General features: G+C 43.6%; 2 protein-coding genes across 3 annotated transcripts in view; one reads left to right on the top strand and one right to left on the bottom strand.

Annotated features, from left to right (window-relative positions):
- The window catches only part of CRLF3 (cytokine receptor like factor 3), a 5,072-nt gene extending 2,626 nt beyond the window's left edge, over nt 1–2,446 (top strand). Inside the window, exons 7-8 of the mRNA XM_072414029.1 lie at nt 350–462; nt 546–2,446. Of these exons, the coding sequence (XP_072270130.1) occupies nt 350–462; nt 546–802 (370 nt within the window). The 3' untranslated portion in view covers nt 803–2,446. The remainder of the gene's footprint in view (nt 1–349; nt 463–545) is intronic.
- A 271-nt stretch (nt 2,447–2,717) lies between these two features.
- SUZ12 (SUZ12 polycomb repressive complex 2 subunit) overlaps nt 2,718–13,949 on the bottom strand; it is a 13,988-nt gene continuing 2,756 nt past the window's right edge. Inside the window, exons 2-16 of one of the 2 annotated variants that reach the window (XM_072414026.1) lie at nt 12,326–12,372; nt 11,817–11,881; nt 10,916–10,984; nt 8,930–8,979; nt 8,771–8,856; nt 8,445–8,676; nt 7,781–7,880; nt 7,602–7,707; nt 7,210–7,387; nt 6,052–6,143; nt 5,754–5,897; nt 5,445–5,602; nt 5,079–5,277; nt 4,561–4,640; nt 2,718–4,393 (exon numbers count right to left, since the gene is read on the bottom strand). In XM_072414026.1, the coding sequence (XP_072270127.1) occupies nt 4,048–4,393; nt 4,561–4,640; nt 5,079–5,277; nt 5,445–5,602; nt 5,754–5,897; nt 6,052–6,143; nt 7,210–7,387; nt 7,602–7,707; nt 7,781–7,880; nt 8,445–8,676; nt 8,771–8,856; nt 8,930–8,979; nt 10,916–10,984; nt 11,817–11,881; nt 12,326–12,372 (1,952 nt within the window). In that variant the 3' untranslated portion in view covers nt 2,718–4,047. The remainder of the gene's footprint in view (nt 4,394–4,560; nt 4,641–5,078; nt 5,278–5,444; nt 5,603–5,753; nt 5,898–6,051; nt 6,144–7,209; nt 7,388–7,601; nt 7,708–7,780; nt 7,881–8,444; nt 8,677–8,770; nt 8,857–8,929; nt 8,980–10,915; nt 10,985–11,816; nt 11,882–12,325; nt 12,373–13,949) is intronic. The other variant, XM_072414027.1, reaches the window with a different exon arrangement.

Genomic DNA, 13,949 nt, shown 5'->3' with positions numbered 1-13,949 from the left:
GCGCCCTCCATGCTGCCCCCAGCATGTTCAGGGGGAGGCGCCCTCCATGCTGCCCCCAGCATGTTCAGGGGGAGGCGCCCTCCATGCTGCCCCCGTTCAGAGGGAGGTGTCCTCCATGCTGCCCCCGCATTACATCATGTGCTCCTATGGGGACAGCGCCATCTTCTGGGAGTTCACCCTTATATGTCCTAATTCCAGTGCTCCCGTGGCGCTGAGTGGGACCCCACCAATACCGAGGCACCTTGGTGTGAGTTATGGCCCATTGATATGGGTTGTATAGGAGTCAGTGGCTCTCAGGGTGTAACGTGTCCGCTGTGATGTTGCTCAGTATGTTCCTTTGTTCCTGCAGGGTGGAGACCTCAGGACAGCTGGATAAGAGGGACAGTATTGGAGTTTGTGTGGACAAGGATGGTGGATGCGACTCCCTGCAGAGGGACCAGGCTGTTTGTATTAGTCCTGGGGGTAAGTGTAGATATTGTTTCATATTCCCCAGTATATCCCTGGTCCCGATTTTATATTTACTGACCTGTTTATGTCTCTTCCAGGTGCCGTGTATGTAAATGGTAAAGAGATGACCAATCAGCTGCCTCCTGTTTCCCCTGGTTCCACCATAACATTTGATATGGAGACTGTAAGTCTAGGGCCCAACAACAACAATGAGGGCCCACATCAGCGACGCAGAGTGACTATAGGCTCTGGAAACAGGGAAGTTGTATTTGATTGGCTGCTGGAGCAATCATGTGATGCTCTGTATTTTGGATGTTCCTTTGTCCACCCCAATTGGAAGGTTCTGGTGTTTTAACTGGCTGATGTAATCTAGCCTGAGAATGCGTATTGTATTGGTGAAAGCAATGCTCAGAGTATTTATGGCAGATGTTTTATTTTTACAGCTGGAGATATTTCTAGTTGTATTATTTTATTTCCAGGCTGGATATAGAAACGGTTCATTGGCTCCATTCCTGGATCTACGGCCCCCAGGCGTTCTATAGTACACACTCCCAGAGCTCAGAGATCCAATCTTTTTCATTACTTGAATCCCTAAGGTTACAGATCCAAAATTATTAATCAATGCATTCCCAACCGGTAGAGATCCAATCTTATTCTTCTTTGGATTCCCAGAAGGCATAGTACCAGCTTTGTATGTCCATGGGCATAGACTTTCCTCATTTATCCCTGAGCTTCCAGGGTGGAATAGGTCCCAATGTTCTTCTTTCCAGGGTAGAAAAGGGTCCCAATGTTCTTCATCCCTGGCCTTCCACGGTAGAATAGGTCCCAATGTTTTTCTACCAATACGCATTCTTGGTGCCATTTCCAGCAATGATCTCTGCACCCAGCATGGTTTTATGAGGGGGAAGATAAGTCGGAGCCATCCTGCTGCATCCTCCCCAGGAGAAAATAATAGCAGTTCATTGTTTAGTGACCAGTGTGCAGATGGTGACAAATGGTCTCAGTTGATGCACATCTAGCACCTGTACTTTATTCCAGGTCCATTGTAGGTGGAGCATTTTTTATCTGTAACTTTTACTATATTGTGAGCGGTTAATGGCAGCAGTAGTGATCCCAAAATGAATGTGTTACATAATTATCTATTTTATGCTTTCCTGTAACACGCCAGAACAGTAAATAGCCAAGCTGAAAAGGGGCCCAAGCTCCTGGCCCATAGAATCAGTAGCATTGCGGTTGGTGACCACCAATATCTGCCCCATAGCCCAGCAGGTAGTTGCTGGTCGCATGCTGAGAGGTCTAGAATACCGCTGTGAAAGCCATGTTTTTGCTGATCATACAGGTTTAGCCATGGGAAGGCTCCTATACATTTTATATGAGATTGAGGCTGTAGATGGGGTGACTGGGAGGGTGTACAGAGCTGTACTTTATCGTCTACCTCTTTGTGAAAACCAAATGATCACATCCAATCTGCCGATCACATTTCCTTGTACAAGAGCCATGGATAACATGTGAGGTGCCTTCCATCCACTGATGGGCCACCTTTACCTCCAGTATTAGAAACTCTCAGGGTTCCCCCTTGTGGCCTGGATCCAGATTACAGCTCAGGTTGTTTTTTGTTACTAGATTAGGAACAATTCTATTTTTATAGCTCTTAATAAAGAGGCCCAAAGCTTTATTTTATTATGTCTCTGTATACTGCCATACCTCCATCTTGTATGTGTGAATTATATTTGTCATAGCTGATGGCAGGAAGTATTCTTTTCTCCCATGGACACTCTTGGGCATATGGCTTCCAAATAATCATGTCTATGTAGCACCGTCATCAGCTGATGAGAGGTACGTGTGAAGTGTATACAGGTTAATGCTGCACTCCGATATTTTGGTGCCTTATATTATATGCAGTCTGTCTCCATCTGCTGGGAGTACTAGTGTTTAATCCAGTGTTTTGTGTACAGCCAAAGCTTTGTATTCTTCATTTGAATAAAAACATTTGAAAGTTTATAGTTTGTCTTTTATACAATGGACTGTATTGGTGAGATCAGTGGCACCCTGGAGAGGTTCTATCTGTAGCCTATTACAGGAGAAGCAACATACGGATTGGCTCTCCATCAGCATTTGGATTGGCACCTTGTTCTGTTTCACCTTTACTTAATCTGAGCTGTGCTGTACAATTAATGATGAATATATAAAATGAGCGCACTTCTGGTGTCTCTTCCATAAAAACCGGTAGCTCCAACCCCCTCCCTGCACACAAAGGGTCATACACAGGATTTATTTCATAGTTTATTAGAAATTGACATGACAAAAGGTACATAGGAATAGACTATTGGAAAGAGAAGGCGGGGCCATCACCATACCTTGTGCAAACACTGCCTTCCGTAAGCCAAACCGCTCGCTATGTCTACCTACAGGAGGCGAAGTCTTTACATATGTGCAGACGCTCACCGGGAGATGAGGGCTTAAAGCAAAAATTTCAATGATTTCTATTACCAAGCAAAGTGTGGGAAACACCTCGGGCAGCAACGCCGCTCCCTCATTAAATGGCATCACAAGTAACGTACACAGTCGCCGGCTCGCTATATGTACACTCGGATGAAACGTCCACACTGACAAGTACAAAGAATGGAAACCGATAGAAAAAGGTGGTGGGTGAGGATACCTGTACTTCCAGCAGCATCGTATTTGTATAAATAAAGACTATGAAATGCAGTAAGAAAAGTGTCCTCCGCCAATCCAATAACAGTGCTTTCTGAGATGTAAAAATCAGGGTTGACAGACAACCGTCATGATTACAAGGATGGCATGATGTGAGGATTGCCGATGTGTCTACCCAATCAGTAGACCAGACAGCCCGGCACCTCATGCAGTGGTTCCATAACAACCAATGGCCAGTCCCCATAAACATGATATTCCATACTACTGGTGGAAGCTGGGAGACCCAATGGCTTTTTATATGTCTCGGAAATGCTAGACGCCAGATCAAGGCCCTTTTCCTTTCTTGGCTCTCCTAGCACCCACCGTGGGGTAGTCTCATTCCTCCCATTACATACTCCATAATATACAATACTTAAACAGGGGGAGCGAGACCCTCCAAAGAGCTGAGACAGGTATGCACACCTGGAAACTAAAGTGCCAAGTTCTCAGCAAATCCCTGAGACATAAACTTAGGTGGTTTTACTCTCCAGCTTAAGGAAATATCAGTTTGGGGTGAATTGACCCTTTAAATAAACTCCTATTTTACTCAAAAAGAAGACAGTAGCAGAACCGGCTAGAAATTTCAGCTCCTTTCAATAGAAATCTATAGCAGGGGCTAAAATTCCATTCACTGGCCCCTGAAATTTAGAGAAAACTGGGGTGGTAATTAAAAAAGGTTTTTGTCAATATGAAAAGTCTAAAAATAACAGTCAGTTCTGGAAGCAACAGCTGAAGTTGTCTGAGAGGGTAAAATAAAAGGGTTGTGCATCTACCGAGATACGAGTAGTGCCGGCGTAGTGGGTGGGGAATTTGGATGGAGATTGTGTATTGCTGTGCAGGGGCCCAGACTCCTGGGGGTGGAAGCTCCATTCAGCCACAGTTCAGTCCACGCCTGGAGTCCGGCCGCTACAGACGCTGCTTCTTCATCTGTTTGGGGACCTCTGACACATACTCGTTTTCTAAAGCTCTTTCTCTGCCGTTGGTCTCACTGAACCCATTGGTGGCCAAGTGCTGCTCATCGGCACACTCCTCTGGGGCAGAAGGTGGGGACTCTCCCCTCTCCATCTTGTACTGCATGTCTCGGAGTTTGCCCACAGCTTTGTCTATGGTGGAGATGTTGATTAGGTTGAAGTCGTGCATACTGACCAAGTGGAGCATGAAGTTACGGCACAGGTTCCTCTCAATAATTTTCTGTCCATAATTCTCTACAAACTGCATGCAGGCATGATTCATTTGATTGTCAGCAATGAACCTGGAACGGAACAAGATGGAGTCAGTCTGGAAGCCGGTGAAAGCACACATCATGCAGACATTCATCTTACACCACTCTGATAGCAGTCAGCTGGAACCCATCAGCCTCACAACAACAAGGGGAGAATTAGAGCAACGTCAGGCCGAGCTACTCCAATGCCTGCTTACCCATGCTTCATAACATGCAGGTTCCACATCTTCATCACTTCCTTCTCCCCTTCATTAACATCAGAGAACTCCTCAATTTGCTGCAAGGGACACAACATGTCAGGCTACATACAAAGAACAAGTAAATAGAAGACCACGGATGAGCTAAGGGATAAAGTAGGATGGCTGGACAACAGGCCAGGGAATCTCTAAAATTCCAGATATTATATATGTTATAAAGTGGTGCAAAAATACAACTGAAAAACCCGCACATGAGCTCTAAGAGGAGACCGTGTGTGCTGGGGTCCGATCCCAATAAAGATACTGGTGAAAAACAATGCTGGCCTAAGGAAATGTTCCCACAAATCCAGTGTGACCTGACTTCTGCCTTTATTTTACCCCCAAGCAGTCCTGAATACATTTTCACCAACATCTGTGTTCAAGGACTACTGTAGTATTTAATTTCTTCTGCTAAGTATTATGTGGATGACCCCCAATGAATCATTTGGCCTGTGTCTGTAACAACATGGATGACTTACAGTAATTGTTTTCTCCCTCAGCCACTCTGGGTCCTTTTCATCCTCACTGTCCACCTCCATCTCCTGGGGCCGGAGAGGAAGGCACGTGTCACTGTGGAAGTACAGTCTGTTATGGCCGCTGCTGTATGTCCTCTGCTGTTCCACCTCTCCATCCTCAGATTCATAAAACTCTGACATGCTGGCTTTTGTGCGCTTTGGTCTGGGATAGGTATAAATTCCAAAGGTGTGAATTACACATTGCAGGCAAATGCATTAAAAGTAACTTTTGTACAGTTTAGTAAAGCAATGGTTGAAGTCTAGTCAGTTTTATGATTATCGCCCAGTCCAATAACTTCCTATGGGGACCAAAGAAGATGATGGTCTTACCTGCACACTAGGATGTGAGTTATGGGGGTCCGCTTCACAGGCCCATTCCGACTAAAGGCAAATCCCGGCTGGCGATGAATGTCCTGGGGGTTTCCAGCATAGGATCCATCATAGCACTCATTGATTGAGACGTCAATTCGTGCGCCTTTGGGATGATACTGCAGGAAAAATAGAGATGATCATCACCTGTAGGTTTTGTATATTAATATATTGCATTCATCAGGGAAGGCTAACCACATTCATACACCTATAAAAGGATTCCATTAGAGTGCTCAAGATTAGAGAAATGCAGGCGGCATGGAGACTTACCACATAATTAAAGATGAAGCGGCTGTGACACAGCTTGAGGTGTTTCAGTAAACTGTAAAGTTTGCGGCAATTGAGAGTGCACCACGGACAGTGCAGGTCGTCTCTGGCCTCTGTCTGCTGGCGAGTGTTGTTATTGTACAAAAACTACAAGACACAAAACACAAATCTGATGAGAGTAATCACTGAACAAATGTACACAGCTACTACAAAGGGGAGAGAGAAATTCTAGAAGTTGTTATCATTGGAAGTCTTCCACACATGGCCACAACAAGCAAAGCATAAGCTCCGTTAGCTGTACCTGGTAAAATATGCGCAGCTTCTGACGAGGATCGGTGGAGACGTCCTTCTCTCTCTTTGATGGAAGATCAGAGGACACAGACTCCTTCACTGCTGGCAATTACAAGCAAAGTCTGATGAAACCGTTAATAATGGCCCATTCCAAGCAGCAGTCATCATCTAACCAATGCTAAGATGGCTTCAATACACTCTTCAAACAAATCCAGCAGCCTCATTCAGCCTTTAGAAAGCACTTATAACAAAAACATTTAAAATTAGCCCATAAACACACTAAAACCAACAATGAAGTGGTTGAAGTTTCTGCCGGGGACACACCACTGTTGTGTTCCCACAATCCAGCCAATCACAGGGAATGGGGGGTTCTCCTATGACAGTCGAGAAAAGGAGAACTTACTGTTAAAACCCCTTGCTTGCAATCCAACAAACCACCTGAAATATTGGACATCTAAAACTAAGCCAAGGAGAAACACAGCGTAAAGGAATACTAGCAGACCCAAAGATGGGCATAAAAACAAAAAGGCCAACATTTGACCTGCCTGGCGGTATGAATGAGTATTTTTAAATGTAAAAGTGGTACATTTAAAAATTCGCATTTTAAATTTCCCACCTACCATCTGCCTCCCCTGGCCTTGTGTCCCCAACGTTCACCCACCGGGGACTCAGATGCTCGGCAGCGCTGAAACAAGGAAACCAGGTAGGACTTTTAAACTCCCTGGCAATTCCACCTCGAGTATGGCTTTTGGCACTGAAAATTAACCCCGAGCCACACTCGGTAATACCACCAGGGAGGTTAAAGGATAACTTCCCAGCCCTGTGCCCGATGAGAAAAAAGAAACTCAAAACGAGGGGGAGCAACTCTTAGGAGGTCAGAAATGATAATGGGAGCCTCACCAGGCATCTCACTAACATACCCAGAAGGAACAAATTTCAGCACGAATTGTATAATGGCTGATAAAATGATACAAGCCTGATGTAGATGTAAGTATACTTATCCATTAAGGCAGCATGTGAAACAATGTAATGAGACAAAGGAGCATCCACATCATCCCAATAAAAAGGAACATGATAACTAATAAAGCAGACATGGTCCGAAGAGGACCAGCCATTTGTAGCCCTGTAGTATCCGCAGTGTGATTAGATAACCCTTCAACCACCTCACCTATAGTCTGTGCTGGTTTGACAGCTGCCGGCCTGTGTTCTTGAGGGAGACATTCGGAGTTGCGTGTTGCTAGAGGTTTGGCAATTGGTGCGGTAGATTTATCTGTTGCATCACTTGTCCATCGCAGGGTAAAGTGTAGAGTTGGACCTTGAGAAAAGGTCTCAAAGGGAGGTAACCTCTGAAAAGCACATTTCATAATTAGACTTGTACAACCTTTGTAAAAAAGGAGATCAATGAGTAAAGGTCAGACAGGAGGAGGGCAGGCAGCGGGGGCAAAGAGGAAAGGAGAGAGTAGGGCAGAGCTGGCAGCGGAGGAAAAGAGGAGAACGACTATCTGCCTTATCAGGTTGGATATAAATACACGGCCTGGACAATTATCTCGTTCTCTATACCTTGCCATCCAAGATTGTCTCCCATGTGGCCCTCTTCTTACTGACAGGACAATCTTCCATTTCCTGCATGGCAACTTCATATTCACCGTCCAGTAATTGTAGACGCCTGGAGACAAGAGAATACAGTTACAGCTGGCTGAGGATACCATTAACCTGGATATAATAGATTGTATCCTCACCTGTTCTTGTCAAACACCGTCATCTGGGCCACAAACGTCTTGTCCTCATCCCGGGTGGAGGCGTTACGTTTTCTTCGGGTGGGAGGATCCTCTGTGACATCTAATAAGTCAGAAAAATAAGTCAGCAAAACTAAATTTTATGTGAAATATTCAGAATCTTTACAAAAAATTGGTAACTCAACGAGCAGCAACATCATGTTTTTCTTGCACCAGTATGAAGGTCACCAGGCACTGGCATAGTTACCACCTCATACCCTCACTAGAAAACTGATCACATGGACACTGGGGTAAGAACAGAAATGACCCCGACCACTCATGTTTTTAGCATGGAACGTTTGTATGCTCTCCAGATCAATTCTACACATCTAATGGTTATCAAGTCTCATGAAAGTCTTACTTGCCCGCTGTACTGTGGGAATTGACATGTATTTCAGTCACTTTCTAATACCCGAGTGCTGGATATGAAGGGTCTGCCTGCAATAACCCCCCAGTATCTCCTGAGAAAAGCAGCAAGCCATACACAGCATGTGGAACCTTTATTTCTAAAGTAATTTTCTGCTGGGGTCACATTTGTCATATTTGTTGTATGGCTCTATGCCAAAGCACATAGGTCATATATACCCACACATTTTACAAAATCTCTTGCAATTATTAACATACACACCTATGTTCTCATTGGTCTCTCCGTTTGACAAGCCGTTGTAGTCGCGGTGACCCTGTCGGGTGACCCGGAAGAGCAGAGAATAGGATTTCACCATGTGGCTGTTGCTGGGTTCAAACTCGTTGCTGGACATGGCCAGTGAGGGGAAGTTGACAGGTTTTGAAGAATTGAGGTCAGGATTTAAAGGCACCTGTTTCTTCCCAGTGGGGACCTGTCTTATAGGGCAGCTCACATCCTGCATGGGAAAGACATAATATTCCTTAATGACATTCCTTAATACCGATCAGCCCATTTCCCAGCCATCATCAGCATGTTTGTTCTGTGGTTACCTTGCGCTTTTTATGACAGACTTTGACCAGGAGAACCTCCAGTGTCACACAACTTTGTTCATTCTCAGAATTCTGAGCAGGTTTATCTGAAAGAGAAGCAATAATTAGTCACAGAGCAGAAGACACGGTTTTAGTTATTTTACCCTACAGAATACATACCATTTTTATGGAAGAAGCCGGTGAATGTAAGCTGCAGGTGAGCAGAAAGACTAAAAAAACAAAAACAAAGTCAGAAATACGCCAACTCTAGGTCATATATGTAAAAATCTAACAAACAGAAGAAAATATCAGATAAATGTGTCCTCCATCAATCCAAGAGTAATGTGAAACCTAACCCCATTGCTAGAAAATATTATAAGTGATAGTCAGCATGGCTTCAAGAAGGACAGAAGTTGTCAAACTTCCTCACTAAAACAGAGTAAATAACAGGTAGACAGTGGAGTGGCAGTTGATATAATGTACTTGGACTTTGCTAAAGCATGTGACACTGTACCCCACAGACGGTAATATGCAAGTTAGGGGCAATAGGTTTAGAAAAGTCAATCTGTAAATGGATAGAGAACTGGCTTAAAGATCATCCAGAGAGTTGTAATAATGATTCATACTCTGAATGGTGTAAGGGTATTAGTGGTGTACCCCAGGGTTCAGTGTTGGGACCTTTACTGTGTAACATCTTTATAAATGATATAGAGTTTGGGATTTCTGTGTTTGCAGATGACACCAAACTATGTCATGGAATTAAGTCCATACAGGATGTCTATAATCTACAAGCAGACCTGGATGTACTGTGTGATTGGGCAGCCAAGTGGCACATGACATTTAATATAGATAAATGTAAAGTTATGCACTTGGGGGTAACAACATGCATGCTTCATACTGTCTAGGGGGAATACATTTGGGGGGTCAGAAATGGAGACGGATCTGGGGGTTCTGGTAGATCATAGACTTAATAACAGCATGCAATGCCAAGCTGCAATATATAAAGCTAGTAAAGTACTTTCTTGTAATAAAAGAGGAATAGACTGCAGAGATGGAGACATAATCCTGTACAAAGCATTGCTCACACCACATCTGGAATATGCAGTCCAGGTTTGGGCCCCAGTTCACAAAAAGGACATTGTGGGATTGGAGAGAGTGCAGAGAAGGGTAACTAAACTAATAAAAGGAATGGAGGAGCTCCGCTATGAGGAGAGATTAGCTGAACTGAATCTATTCTCCCTTGAGAAGAGACGTATAAGGGGGGATATGATCACCCGTATAAATATATAAATGGTCCATATAGAGAACTTTCTTCCCCATTCACTGTAATGTCATTAAGAAGCACAAGGGGGCGCTCTTTGCGTCTGGAGGAAAAGAAGTTTAAGCTCCGGATAAGGAAGGGATTCTTCACTGTAAGGGCTTTGAAAACGTGGAATCGGCTCCCTCAGGAAGTAGTTTCAGCAACTACTATAGATTGCTATAAGAAAAAGCTGGATGATTTCTAGAAGCACAGAATATAACTGGGGATTAAGGATTTAAAGTAAAAATAACAGAGACTGCTGATCCAGGGAACATCCGATTGCCTCATGGAATCAGGAAGGAATTTTTCCCCTGTTGAAGCAAATTGTACCAGGATTTTTTTTGCCTTCCTCTGGACCAACTATGTCTTATAGGGTTTTATATCTGGGATATGAATATTTACCTAGTGGTTGAATTTGATGGATGTCTTTTTTTCAACCTAACCTACTATGTAACTTTGTGACCAGCAGCATAACGCAAACACTGTGATCTCCACTCCTGCCAGCAAGCTTACAATATTAGTCCAGCAGCAATATAAGCCATGCAGCTCACAGGGTGAATATCAACTCTCACACCGCATATTACCGAAGACACATACACTTCCTCAGGCTGTTAAGGTTTTCTCATTGACTGCATGAAGATACAATTAATGGCTTGATCATTATTACATTACAGGACATGGAAAATATCCCATCATCCTTGGATAAATACCTGCACAAGTATAGTCTACTAGTTCCATAAAAGGCTTCTCTCTGCTTGAACCAATCTGGGATTCCCTTAATATTATTGGGACAGAGACACAGCTACAGATTTCCATCACACAAGTGTAAACCAGTAACCAACAGACTCCATGTGTCATACAATTACCTGTCTATTTCATGGTCTCCTTTCATTTTCTCCACCTTCAGCAGAATTTCATCAATTTTAAAAGTTTTCCTAAAAATAAATTGTATATCTATTAGATAACATACAGAATAATTTATTGGAATCATTTGTAAGCAAAATCCAGTTACTGCAGAAGTACACTCCATTCCCCGAGTCCTTTACCCTTGTGTCATTAGGAAAGAAGTGGGATTGGTCCGGCCCTGATCAGCCAATGAAGACAATGGCACATGCTTTTATTAGTGCTCTCAAATACAGGGCCAAGGCCAGCCAAGCCTGTGAAGAACAGTCCAGAACAGAGATGAACATCCCCAATCAGATTTTGGCCTGGGTATGGCAGAAAACAACAAAGGAAGATTTGGGGTAACCCACGTGCATATTAAGGCAGGCCGCCAGAGGCAGTATGTCCTGCTAAAATCCTGGTGCTGGATTAACATGGGTGTCCGGACCAGGGGAACCTGCACCATATTAGACCAGTGGTTTATTATTTTAGACAATCAGTCTGGTCTTCTAGAGAACAGAGGTATAAAAATAAAGGGGATTTACATTTTTCTGCAATCAAAGTGCTGGTTGTGTTTGTAAAGAACTATTTCAAACATCAGGTAATCGGAGTGTCCTAATGGCATTTCGGGGTCAGCTGACAGACCCACAAATCCATCAGCAGATGCGGCTGATACGGTTACACACATGAAATGAATATTGTTGGATTATGTCATACAAATGAGCACATGAACGTGTAAGAAGACACCAAAACAACAGTTAACACAGCACACAAGAATCCCAACCTCAAACTAAGTGCTGAACACTACGAGCAGCTCCTTATTTTATAGCACAGACGCCACTAAAGGTGAGGAGGTCAGGCAATACACAGAACATTCCACCTTACCTTCTGGCATTTGATCGGGAGTTGCGGTGTGACATGTATGTGAGCGTCCGATGCAAAAATATTGGCTGTAAAAAGGAACAATAAAGAGATTCTTATTGCAAGTTACAGAGAATTGTACATACATCAGGGTCAAAGCCTGGACACTGCACAGGTCTTTATGTTCTCTATGTGTGTGTGTGTGTGTGTGTGTGTGTGTGTGTGTGTGTGTGTGTGTGTGGTTCCTCTGGGCTGACATACAACAATCATACTGGAAAGATTATGATGAGGGAGACTGCCGATGTTACATTGCTAGGTATGTGCATTACATTCATGGGGGATACAAATCTTTTGGGTGCTATAGTGATGTTTCCACTAAATAACCCCTGCACACCATACAAGACTGCCGAGACCTCCATAATGCCCCTTTATACTGTGACCCTGGGTTTAGTACCCTGCATGATCATACAATCCATACTATGCTGAGCAGTTATAAGATTTAATGTACAATAGTGTAAAAAATAATAACTTACAGCAATAAGATTCCTTGTCCTCAGAAACCGATATATCTGGGTGGGCTCTGAAATGAAAAATAACATTTATTAATCACATGCTTTATGCTGCTCTAGATCCATAACAGACTACTATACCTCTAATATTCCCCCTGTGAGATGAGGAGAATGATGGCGAAAACTCTGATCCAAGAAGAGAGATGTCCTTATCAGGGACTTGGGACAAAGGCAGCCATATTGGTGGAAGCAGAGTTTCCTCATCATGTCAGAACCTCCAGCATTGGGTGCTGCAGAGGTAGAATTATTAAAGCTCCAGCGTCTGCACATTTGGCAGCAATGAGCAAAGGAAGGCCATTTCCCCACACTGGTCTAATACTTTGCCCCGACCCAAGAAATTCTGGATGATTAAAGTGCCACATAACTGTAAATCCTGCCATGATTTGAATTTCTAGGAGGACTTACACCACAAAGTAGGCCTTGAAAGCCATTTATCTCTGCACCAGACATGTCAATACAGATTGGTCTTACAGAGGAATACATGAGCATGTATTGGCTCGGCTGTACAGGGAATTACACAAACATATAACGATACACACTGCGCTCCCTATATCCAGGGTAACAGCCCCTTGGGTAATGATTGGGGTTATACGCCTACAGGAATCATGCCAAGAACATGGCTGTAAGTCCATGGGAAGCCATTCTGCAGCCAATGCTGGTGAAGTAATTACAATTGAGGATGTAAATATCCCAGCAGGCAGACTCAGAGGGGTAAATAATGATCTAGGGAGGGTTTGCCTGAGCAAGCAGTGGGATTGTTTGTTGTGGAGACACTTGTATGATCTGCTGATTTTAGATTAGACCGAGGTCCTTGTGCAAGGGACCTGCCACAACAAGAACGGTTTGCAAGGAACAAGCAATTTGTTTTGTAGAAATAAGAAAACACTGATGAGGAACCTTCCACCTAGGTGTGGCACCGGGATTTGTATGTTGTGTCCTATACTCTTTAATGAAGCTATGGGAGGACACACAATGGTATAGCCATGTGTATATACACTTTTCTCTGTCCATTAGACACTTGTATACCAGCGGAACACACGAGGGGGCAGGAAGTGAAGATAAGTCACATACAGTGTGACTACACAAGGAAGTGACTTAACCTCACAAGATCATACAACCACATATATTACAATATACAGACATCACTGCAGGTTAATCAGGAATCTCATCTGAAGACAGGAATTAACACTGGAACACTCACATCATGACTCACAAGAATCCAATCTCATCCGAGATAAGAGCTGGGAACAGATTGGAGAACAATGCAGAGTCTGGGACAGCTATAAATATCGGGAGGTGACAAAATAATATCATGTGTGATGGTACTACAGGGCAATAAAGATACGAGGGGTGCCAGATACCGGGAGATGAAATGTCATCTGCAGCCATACACACAGAGGTGTCAGGTGATATATACACACAATCATGTACAGCCCATACACATACAGGAGGTGTGAGATATATACACAATCATGTACAGCCCATACATATATATATATAGGAGGTGTGATATATACACACAATCATGTACAGCCCATACATATATAGGAGGTGTGATATATACACACAATCATGTACAGCCCATACA

The sequence above is a fragment of the Pyxicephalus adspersus genome, chromosome 6, assembly GCF_032062135.1.
Source record: "Pyxicephalus adspersus chromosome 6, UCB_Pads_2.0, whole genome shotgun sequence".
NCBI classification, from domain to species: domain Eukaryota; kingdom Metazoa; phylum Chordata; class Amphibia; order Anura; family Pyxicephalidae; genus Pyxicephalus; species Pyxicephalus adspersus.
This window is presented reverse-complemented; position numbering and strand designations above follow the sequence as displayed.